The sequence below is a fragment of the Haliotis rufescens genome, unplaced genomic scaffold (genome assembly GCF_023055435.1).
Source record: "Haliotis rufescens isolate VD_foot unplaced genomic scaffold, xgHalRufe1.0.p SCAF_126, whole genome shotgun sequence".
NCBI lineage: Eukaryota > Metazoa > Mollusca > Gastropoda > Lepetellida > Haliotidae > Haliotis > Haliotis rufescens.
In genome coordinates this window covers 265521-277522 of record NW_025963809.1, presented here as the reverse complement: position 1 = coordinate 277522, position 12002 = coordinate 265521, and the positions used below count along the sequence as shown (strand labels likewise).

Genomic DNA, 12002 nt, shown 5'->3' with positions numbered 1-12002 from the left:
AAATTTTGAATTTAGAACATGGTTTAAATATTTTTCAAAGCGTGGTCTAAAAAGGAAGCGGCCAGTTTGAATCTAGTTCCGTCTAGCTCAAGAAAGCTGCTTTCTGATTGTCAAATATAGACTTCTTGTTAGTCATTTTATTGGTCAGTCAAAGTTCACGAAAAATCTTTCTGACGTGACCTGTAATAGGATGTCCTCAGATCTTTGTTTGGCGGTAGCAAGAACTAAGATCTGATTTTGATGAGATCAAACTTGTAGCCAAGAGCGTCGGGCGTGCATCAATGGATCCACACTGAGACGGGCTAAAACTCTGTGACATTGCACGTGTTATTCCGTGAATTTATTTCATGAATAAAAACGAATAATAAAAGCAGATAGTACGAATAAATGGTCTTGAAAACTAAAAAAGCCATTCTTGAATAACACATTGAATGTAGTACTATGGAATTAGCACGGAATAATGTTCCTAAGTTTGAAAAAAAGAAAAAAAATTAAAACGTTGATTGACACAAACAATATCACCAATAAGAAACATGATTACAAAATATTATTGAAGCAGCTGTTAAAGTCTTCAAGGTTTGCTACACTAATTAGTTAGAAGCTAATATGAATTGCAAAATATCACATAATAACTATGTTACAACGACAAATGAAAATATGATGTCATTGAAACAGTCCATCTAAAATTATAGGAAGGACAGAGAAAGGGTAAAATAATGATATCAATTCATTGTCCACATTGCAAAAGCTTTGAGGGAACAACAGTGTCCTTTGTTGACTGCGAATTGATAAATGCTACGTAAAAGATAAACAGCAAACCTATGAAATATGTAATCTGGAATGGTAACTAAGACAAAATTGTTATGGATGAGCAACTTCTTTATTACAATTGGGCGACGTTTCGGTGTACATTCTACCATATATATCATGCTCATACCTAGTTTGTACATCATTTGCTTGATAACGGTGTTAGAATCTACACCGAAACGTCGCCCAATTGTAATAAAGATGTTGCTCATCCATAACAATTTTGTCTTAATATGTAATCTGTTCTCTATTTGGAAAACCCCAATAATGTATGACACTAGAGAAGCCATATAGGTAACCTAAGCATAACGTACGTGAAATCATTTGGTGTAGTGAATTTGAGAGTGGTTGATTTTCTTCTTGGGTTTGACCAAGAATGTGAAACCAGAACACACATATGTAATTATTTTGTAACCTAATAATTTTCAAGTTCAACAGTTCAAGTTAAAATATACATTTCACGTATTCTTCATAAATCAACGATACTGTTCTTTTCATTCAGATATGTGCGTTGAGGCCAACTCAGTATTTTCATTCATAGTAGCAACATATAAATTTCGGAACGACGGTATCTTCGAAATGCTCCTATGAATGAAAATACTGTGTTAAATTTCCAAAATACCCTGCAGGAGGAAGAACATTGTTTGATAGATCACGATTACAAGTAATAGACGGAAGAGTTATTAGATGTATGTTGGTCTGCTACTTGCAATGGAGAACTATTTAACGGTAATCAAACCTACATTTGTTTGAAACATTACAAGAAAGGGGCTCGTGTTACATAGCATGTAGTGCGAGTATGCTTGTAAGAGGGGACTACGGGATCGGTCAGGCTCGCTGACTTGGTTGATACGTGTCACCGTATCTCAATTGCGTGGATAGATGCTCATGATGTCAATCACTGGTTTGTGTGGTCCAAACTCGATTATTTTACAGACCGCCGTCAAATAGCAGAGTGCAGCGGTAAACAACAAAATATGTTCAATATGGTGATTGTTCAATACTTTGCTTCTGCAGGCGGCTCCAAAGATGTGTAGTCTGATTCTGAAAAGGAACGAGGTGGAGTAGTCATTAAACTGATATCCACAAACATCAAAGATGCCATGTGTGAAACGGGTTCTTAGTTTCCGTTATATGATTTCATCCTTCACACCGATAAAGTCAAGAAGATGTTGGGTTTTTCTGTCACAGTTTTTGTTGAAAATACACAGAAGAGAAATGACCTATACTTCAAGCCTTTGACAAACAGTTCGCTATACATGAATATTGAATGTTAGCTGAGTCTTACCAGCAGCGTACTGAACACGCCCCTCCCTCTCTGTCATCTCGCTCCTGTATGATAACAAAGAGTAGAACTGTGTTATGGTATTTGTAGCATTAAGACTTCGCCTCTAACTAGCCCCCACTCTGTGTTGTGGGGCATGCTATCTTGAGGCCATTACTCTGCTTTTACAGGGTCACTCTCACGCAATAATATCCAAGAGTGTTATTTAGCGGCTGGAAATGTAACTGAGCAAGAAATAATATGGATGACCCATATCGTTATTACAACTGCAGCAACGTGTTTGCACACATTATAACTTATTTGGATGTATGATATTAAAGGGGGAAGATGAATTGAAAAGCGATATTGCTCGCAATCATACCTGTTTATGCCATCCCCCTTCGTCTCTACAAAGGGAAAGAAAGAAAGCATTTGTAGAATGTGTAGACAAACAAAGAAACATAATCAGTAACAATCCCGGATTCGACCCCCCCGGTCATAGGTATTGGTCAAGCTTAAAGACTGCATCTGTGTATAACAATTACTGGCACGATCCGTACCTACAGTTGAAGTGGAATTTATATTTTGGGTGCTCTCTGTGAACATGTTATTAATTAAGCTGATTCTGGTTCCAATGTAACATTTACCGATATGACAAACATCAAAGCCAAAGAAAAACCAGTCCAGCGTAAAAGGTAAAATAGCGGTGAAAACCTTTCAAAGCCTTTCTCATCCTGATGACGACGACAACCAGGACCACTGTTACGACAAGGGCGACAACTCCAAATGCTATAAGTATGTACAAATACGTATTGTCATCTCTTGTTTGTAATGGTGTGTTAGTTGACATCGTCTCCGTGCTCCTCTCTGTTCCCGTGACCCCTGGAAGGACTTGTGGCTGATCTAAATCGAGAATAAATATTATAGTTTATCATTTATTCCATTGACATATACATATCATTTAGAGAGGAAGTATTAGGTGCTTGCTAATTTTCAGCAAAAACAGCATTTATGGAATACCTTGCACCTATCTTGAAAATTAGCCCTGCATTTGTACAGAGACACAAACGCATGTTAACCTGAAAAAGAGGTTGCTGAAACACAAGTCATCAAACGTAAGTGAGAGGTTTAGTGGCAAGACTCGAAATTGATTTATTTTGTTTGATAGGCATTACTTAGAAGTTGACGGATGACAAGATAGACACAATTTTATGGATAACAACTTCTTTAATACTGCGAAAAGCGACGTTTCGGTATAGATCCTTATACCGTTGTCAAGCAAGACTGGAGTCTTACGTTTCGGTATAGATCCTTATACCATTGTCAAGCAAGACTGGAGTCTTGCCTGACAACGGTATAAGGATCTAAACCGAAATGTTGCTTTTCACAGTATTAAAGAAGTTGTTATCCATAAAATTGTGTCTATCTTGTCGAAATTGATTGTACATGTATATGCACATAATCCATGTATCTCCCATATACGTAAAGTATAGGAAACAATTGCAATATCTATTTTCTGCCAGTATACAATTCAATTCATAATTTGTAAGATGATTTTACCAGAAATATTTCGAATACAACAACTAGTTTTAATAAAGCATAATATGAAAAAGGGAAGTCAGTGATTAAATATACCAAGTTTAACAAACCTCCAATAGTGACCAGAACATCTCCAAATCCAATTCCTGACTCCTTTGCTCCGGTTGTACTTTCCATCTTGTTGATGGCTGTACACTTATACCGCCCGGTAGTGCCAGGTCCCACAGCCGTCAGTGTCAGGGTGGGTTGTGTCCCTTGCTGCACACTATCACCTCTTGAGTTTGTCCAGATATACAGGTGGGGGGCAGGGTTGGAGTCGATGCTGCATGAGATGTTGATGTTTTCCCCCTTGATAACTACATACTCTCGAGGACAGGACACAGTGGGTTTATCTAAATATAAATTTAAAATAAAACATCAACTGACACAACCTAGTTGTATAATGCAACATTGATCTATCGCAGAGCAGAAGCATAGGAGTACTTTGCAACATAATGCTATCTGGTTTGAGGAAATATTCTTTAGAAATGAAGATTCACTTGATTCAAGTTTAAAGATTCCAAGCCTGAATGCTGGTGGTCAACCAGTGTAATCATATCAGACTGTAAGCAAATAATATAAAGCCTTTTTCTTAACTTACAATGTTTATATTAGCTTATAAACGTACTCTAAGATTAGAGTATTAAAGTCATTGATTTAACCTCGTAAAAATAGTTTGCAAAGTAGCCTCTTTCAAATGTAAATATAAATTTTAGTTCCCCATAAAACAAAACAACTTCACGATGAGGTGGAGCTTCTGTTGAATTATTTGTAAATTTGAGGTTAAACCCACAAAGCTTTTGAACGGCCACGCTACTTTAGCAGCATCAACAAATATTAAATCATGTATCTGTTTGATAACTGTGTATCTCTAGCTCATTATATGAATGCTAGTTGTTGATACTTTGCACAACGCTCAGGCATTAAGAACAATGATGAGACATGTTTTGCTGACTTACAGAGGACGTCAATGTGCAGCAGCTCCTGGCCCCAGGCTTCCCTGACTACCCCTCTTGACGAAACCATTCTGTGGGTTATGTTCACAAGGAATTCGCCACCGTCCAAACGACTGATGTTTCTGTAGTTCCGGTATGCCTCGGTTTGATTCCAGGTCAGCCTCGTTCCGGCCTTACGTCATGTTGTTAGGTACGGGAGAGGGTTTGGCAGGTTAACCAATGACACGTTCACGGATGAATATTCTAGAATCTTGAAGTCAGAAGTCATGAACGACTCAGGTGGGTCTGCAACACAACAATGGGCAAAAGTAGTAGAGGAAGTTCGTGATGCGTAATGAGACTCAGTTGTTATGTTTGTCATTCTGTGCTTTGTACTGATGTATTTGTGTCGCAGCATATTCTTATAACAAGTCGAATGTTTGAGGGTACACATTAATCACTAGTAGTTAGAACAATAAAACTTTCTTACATAAGATATTGAGGAAGATGGACGCCGTTTCCTCATACTGCCAGTGTATGACAGAACAGTTTGCTTGTCCTCCGTACGATCTTCTAGAAGTTGACATACTTCTACAACAAGATGATCTCGCAGAGTAGCCATTTTGACGTACATCACAAGTTACACTCTTGGGTTGTGTGCCGTTTCCAGCGCAACAGTAGGCATACTCTTTCTCAATTATGTCAACTGTTTGTTGAGGACTGATCCACGTACTTCCATATCTAAACACAACTGGCAATTTCTCTGCAAGAAAAGGTAAAGATAACAGTACTGATAAAGACATATGATGCATTTTAAGAATCAGTCAACCATGTTAACTATTATTGTTTACACTGATTATTTTTCTAAAACTTAGGTCGTATTTCAGTCAGTAAAATAAAAGCAACAAGCCCCTCCCATACATATATATTTGAAATCTCTGCCAAAAGCAAAGCAAAAGACATACACAAATAAAAATATTAAGGGTCAGAGAAATGTTTTCCAAGATTCCTTGGTAATGGCCTCTTGCACACTGGTGGCAGCGAAGATTGCAGGAAGGTAAATACAAAAACAACAAAACTCTTTCCTATTCATAAGAAATACCTTGCCAAAACAGAGTCGATTGCACGATTCCGACTATATTAAGAGCATGTGTTTATGAAACACTATCAAATAGTGATGAGACCAAGTGTTCGCGTAAAGGTTAGCGTATCCTGCCCCACTAGTGACACAAACTCATGCAATGGCTACACAAACTCATGCAATGGCTAGTCAATTGTTCACCTGAATGACATAAGTGATTGTCACAAAAATGACACAAGAGTCATCGAACGCTTTTTAAAATCTTGGTCGAAAGAGCATGCTCGATTGTACCGCAAATGGTGTGAAATGTAGACAACCGGGCTTAAGCTGCAGGATTATTGTTCATCTTCAAGTCTGTCATATAGATGTAAATATATAACTGATGAAGCGGTCTCATGGGGTCTCCTTTATTTCTAGTTCAGGTTGGTAAATGAGGGGAATGGAATTGACTATTTAATGGTTATTTAGGAGATCAACCTACTGTGTTTTGAAATTTGATGTAGTCACACTGTTGAGTAGATGCCTCTAATTTTTACTTGGAACAGAGCGCTTTATCTCCATACTACCATGAAAGCAACACTGCTTTGTAAACGGTGCTCTCTTGCAACGCGTAACAATACAGGTTACAAAGGTCCGCAATCTTAGACCATTCTGGAAAGTGACCACAGGTAGTAATGTGTGTAACAAATAAGAATATAGTTCAACATTAAAATACCCATAGTCTTGAGAAGTTCAAAATAAGTGTTCAAAACGCATAGTCTTTCAAAACGAAGTTGACAAATAACCAACCAAACTTTGTCCAAAGATAGATGTTCTAATTTCAAAGCATCCTGCTCTGCACTACTTGGACTCAGCAAGTCATTTCTTGGAAATCTTGTATGCCAGTATCGGGGTGAGAGCTTGTAGAAATAGTTTTCAAAGCCTGTTTTTGAAAGCAATGAGACATGTGTTACTTAGAAACAGTGGTTCGTGTATGTGTGTGTCCTGAAATGAATTTCATAACATTTGATAAGGTGTGACTTCAGTGATGTCGGGAAATTGTTTTCGTCGCCTTTCGAAGGGACGCGTGTTTCCTGATGAACTTTCAAATCCCCTCCTGCCAAATCCTTACGGTGATGACAATGACTGTCGATCACAAACTGGTTTGTACACAACATGTTTTCATGAATATAGTTTCTCCAAACACATTTTTATAATGTTATATTTTACTTTCATTGTCGGTTGTTGCAATAACGAAATTGCCTGTTCCAAGTCTGTTTGTCATCGAAATGGTCCTAAACAGTTTCATAAACATTCGATTTGTATGCAAAAGTTATGCCTTCGTAAAGTCTTGTAATCCCATCATCAAAGCAGTCAGTGTCATGGCCTAGCCGTCTTTTAATTTCATGAGAGCTGTTGACTCAGCGTGTATTAGAGACCTGGTTTGTCTTAGAGACCCAGCATGTATGGAGGAAATATAGATACGTTTTACAGTTCATCAGTTTTACAGATCGATCGGCATCCATCTTTATCAAACGATATGTAGGCCATCGATGTATTCATACGCACATTTCTTTGGTGAAAAGGCTAGATATATTTGAAAGGGGTTTCAGAATTAAGCATTCATCAGTGTCATGGCAGAATAAACAACATCAGATCATCGATCTTCCTGAAGCTAAAGTTACACTTCTTGGCCAAATTACCTAGTTTTGGCTATGCCAATCCCAGCAGAAATTCCGATTCATGTGCATAAACAAACAAACTGGTGGCCTAGCGGATGCCTCCTTCTTGCCGAAATGCCTAACCCTCAAATCTTACATAGATTGTATCAATGAGGAAGTCCAGTACTTCACAAACTGTTTTCCTCAGTAAACTTATAGCATTTTCCTTAATTTTTGACAAATTGACCTGAACCTCTGAAGAAAGATGTAACTATATCTATGGTCACCACGTTTTGTAACAAAGCCCTATGGATCAAGGAATAGAGCTTTTCAATAAGTTTGTCAAATGAGATAGTAGTGTAAAATGTTGAAAATTCAAATGTTTTGACAAAATTGAACCTGGTTCTTTTCTGAGATAGTAAACAGTCAAGGAAATCCATTAAGTTTTTCGGAACCCACATGGTATTAATTCCACTTGTCTCAAATAATTTTTGTGAATATATAAAAAATTCTTCCTTGATTGTATTAAGGAGTATGGTTAATCGTGTTGGACCCAGCAATATGTTTTTCTTTGTACGGATTTTTATGGTATTTTTGAATACAAAAGAGGAATGGGCAAAAGTTTATTGTACCGAAGCATGTTTTTAAGTCTATCTAGGGTTTACAAATAGGGTTATTCATATGTTATTCAACTGTTAGTTTGTGTTTGATAGAACTGTCTATATGTTTAGAACAAAACACCACAGTGATATCAATAATGTTGTTCCTTATCCTGTTTTAGTCCACAAATGGTTCGTATATATCTGGTGTATTTCAACTTGAGATAAAACTTAATGTAATATAATATGCTTATGTCAAATAAATGATTAAATCATGCTCACCATTTGTGCAAATGATTGAAACAATATATGATGAGCTACGGCATGAGCTGTTCGGAACTGCTGGAGTCAAACTGCAGTCAAATATTGAGTTCTCGGTACCTGTGCAGGAGACATAGGACAGCAAGGGGTTGACTTGCGCTGTTCCATACACAGAACCGTAGACCCAGTAGGAATGATTTCTGAAGGCAATAAGAATATATATCGTTATTTCTATTTGCTTGTCCTGATTGCAATGTGATGACAAGTAAAATATATGTTGAATATATACTCTTAAAATGAAGAGGCACATGAAATATAAATGTCAATACCAAGCATTGGAACAAAGATAATTTTGACAACAAAAATCCTCTGCAAGAGGTTTATGTCTGTAAAACTCAACGCCAAAACACATCCAATAGTATGCATGTGCCGCACGAAGTAGTGACACACGTGTGATTTACTTGATTTTATTTATAGTTTGTGTATGAACTAACGATGCGGCGTCAGCAACTCGCGGAGCGTCCAACAGTTATCGGTATGCTGGAAACTGAGCGAAGTCAGTGCGAAGTGGCCAATAAGTGCAATGCGAACAGTCTGTGATGCAGACTATGGAATAGCTACCAACAAACCCAACATGTTGACGATAGAACCCGTTCAGGACGTCCTAGGTCAAGACAAGAGTACAGGATCGATTTGATCCGAAAGCAGCCTTTTCGAAATCGATCCAAAAAGGCGAATCCAATTGCTGCCAACTTTCATCAGGCTACTGGAGTACGATTAGAATTCGTATACATGCATATGCAGTTCAACTAAATGCTCGACAGCTACGTGTTATGGCGACCCGTACAAATCGTCATATTTTCTCTTGCATTGATAGTTTATATTTACTGAGCCGCTGCAAGGTTACGTCAACACGTGTGACCCACTTCAACTGACATTCTCGCTCTCGCTGATGTTGACTTATAAAATTGTTAACATGCATTTGTTATTGTAACTGAATCAATTGCATCAACCCGTTTCATACGTTTGGCATATTTAAGTACAAGTGATACAATATACTAAATTTGAATGGTAATAACGATCTGTTTCACACAATCAGATGTGCCGTGAAAAGGTCGCTTCTTTTCTGTTGCGTTGGGATACCTTTGTTTTGGGTTACAGGTGCTAGAAATTACGAAGGAGGTTGAGGGTTGGATCCAGTACTGTTTGCAGTAAAGTTGATTATGCCCACACTAAACTCGGAGAAAGACAAACAGTAATTCCTTGTAGCTCGTCGAGTGTCCCAACAACTACAATCTTGGAAATGTCCAGGTATTTCAGAGTTTCCTCTACTTGTTTTAAAAGATAAAAATCGTTAAATATTTGATGATTTAATACAGCCAATAATTATGTGTGACTGGGAACTTTGGGGAACCGTATATGGCAAAATTATTAAGAACATCCATATAACATTCTGCACATTTGCTTTTGGCCTAGGCTACCTGTTACAAAATTTTAGCATATGTGCAAGGTATCCGATATTTATAAACTATCAATGCAGAGTTGTTTTATATCCGATCCGCTTGCTACCTGATACGCGATACTCTAAACAACAAATAAAATTTTAAAAAGTTCGGTAAAATATTGGCATGTTGTGATTGGAATGTGAAGTGACAGAATTATTTATCTTTGATAATTTATCTTACGCGGGCTGGTTGAGAGATCTGCACACAACAGCAGACGCTTGGTTGGCAAAGTTGGATTGACAAACTGTTCCCCAGGTGCCATTATAATTGACCTCTAGACGACCTTCGCTTGGTCCAGGAACCAGTTTAATACTTTGTGATACCACGTTACCTGCAAAAGAGGAACACAGCAGTACATTATTCCACATCCTTTTAACCGAATGCCATTGTGTTACACATGCTGACATAATATATGTTTGGTTGGATATGAAATCAATAAGATATCTGACATATTTTTCAGGGATTTCTGGTGTCATGACGGACCGTCGGGATGAATGTACATGAAGATCAGGAAAAATTGTTTGTCATCTCAGATAATGGTGCAATTTGCTAAACGTAGTATCATAATCGTTCATCAATATCTGATAAGTGTTCTGTAGTTCCATAATTAAAACGTCTGCCCAGAGACCGTCAGGTCGTAGGTTCGATTCCCGGCCGCTCCATACCACGTTAAAATATGGCGCTCGGCATTAAGGGGCTAAAACAAGGACTAGTACAAGCAGTCACGCCCGACATTAAACCCCATTTACCCTCACCATAATTAAAACAGCAAGTAACGAAGGTTAGATTATGGAATATTGTAGTAAAACGTTTAAATACGGAAATAGTGGAATATCAGTTCGTGATCTGTGGAGAGCCTCAACTCTTGGTGGAATTACTATAACCTATATGTCATCATGACAGAAGTTACATTACGATATAAAGCAACCCATGCTTGCCTTAAAAGGCAACTATGCTAGAGGCGACTAACGGAATCGGGTGATGAGGCTCTCTGCATGTCATCTTATCCAAATTGCGTGGATCGATGCTCATGACACTGCAAACACGAAAAAGTCGTTTTTTTCGTATATGGTCATTGGACGGAAAAAAACCTAAAAATTCACGAAAATTGGTGAGCGTCTAGAAAGTGTCCGGAAAAGCGTCGAGTTTTTCAAGCGGAAAATGGACGGGAAAACGATGCTTTTTGCTCTGTCTTGTACATCTGTTAACAGCCAATGATATGGCGCTGGTCCCTGGCGCACGAGATGCCCAAGGCTTCCTTTAGGGAGCATTAGGTTTCTTATCTCTGGCATGCCTTGCTCTATTATCTGTCGCTCGCAGTGCAGCGAGATTTGCTGATCAGTCAGTTTTAGGATATAAAACCTGGTAATGGATTTCAGACACGCGCCAAGACGTCAAACCAAACCATATTACCAAGTTTATTGAGATAACCTCTATCGGATAATAGGTTGTGTTTCCTTTGGTTATAACAGTAACTAATTTTCATAGGACGAGAGGTGGTTCACAGAACGTTTTTTCACGTGACTGTATTCTTGAAATGACGTTAACACTGACTACTTCCACATTCCTGGGGAAAGCCCTGGGAATCCCCTAGGACGAATTCATACAGAAGCGTTGTTTCTCATCATTTAGAGCCTTTAATGTTGAACTTAGCGTCTTAGCATACTCTGGGATAAGTCATAGAGTTTGGTTGCATGCCCGTTTAAGGATACCCTGGTTACAACCCATCCTAGAAAAAAAAAACACCCAAAAATCGAATCGAGTGACAATCTACAGCAATCTATTAATTTACCTTAGTATCTATTGGACGCATCTTTACAATCACCATTCAATGATCGGCCAATTGATCACTGATGACAAAGGCTTGAAATCGCCATCGGATTATTACCCCTATCGAATAATGGGTTGTGTTTCATTTGGTTATAATAATAACTATTTTTTTAATGTGAAGTTTACAAGATATACGGCTAGGACGAGAGGTCGGTCACATGACGTTCTTCACGTGACTGTATTCTTGAAATGGCGTAAACACTGACTACTTCCACATTCCTGGGGAAAACCCTTGGAATTCCCTGGTACGAATTCATACAGAACCTCAGTTGCATGCCCGTTTGAGGATACCCTCGCTACAACCCATCCCAGAGAAAAAACAAACAAAAAAAACATCCAAACTATCGTAGTGACAATCTACAGCAATCTATGAATTTACCTTAGTATCTATTTGACACATCTTTACAATCACCTTTCAACGATCGGCCAATTGATCAGTGATGACAAAGGCTTGAAATAGCCACAGGTTAATTAACAACTTCGGAAATATCTCCCGTCACGT

At 38.2% G+C, this 12002-nt stretch overlaps 1 protein-coding gene across 3 annotated transcripts in view; it reads right to left on the bottom strand.

Moving 5' to 3' along the window:
- Positions 1-313: 313 nt before the first annotated feature.
- The window catches only part of LOC124148359 (scavenger receptor cysteine-rich type 1 protein M160-like), a 29073-nt gene continuing 17384 nt past the window's right edge, over positions 314-12002 (bottom strand). For 2 of the 3 annotated variants that reach the window (XM_048393994.1, XM_048393992.1), the window contains exons 3-6: positions 9851-10001; positions 8187-8365; positions 5075-5347; positions 4671-4890 (exon numbers count right to left, since the gene is read on the bottom strand). In XM_048393994.1, the coding sequence (XP_048249951.1) occupies positions 4784-4890; positions 5075-5347; positions 8187-8365; positions 9851-10001 (710 nt within the window). In that variant the 3' untranslated portion in view covers positions 4671-4783. Of the gene's footprint in view, positions 1852-2095; positions 2140-2453; positions 2479-2785; positions 2975-3720; positions 4003-4608; positions 4891-5074; positions 5348-8186; positions 8366-9850; positions 10002-12002 lie in introns of those variants that run through there. The other variant, XM_046519404.2, reaches the window with a different exon arrangement.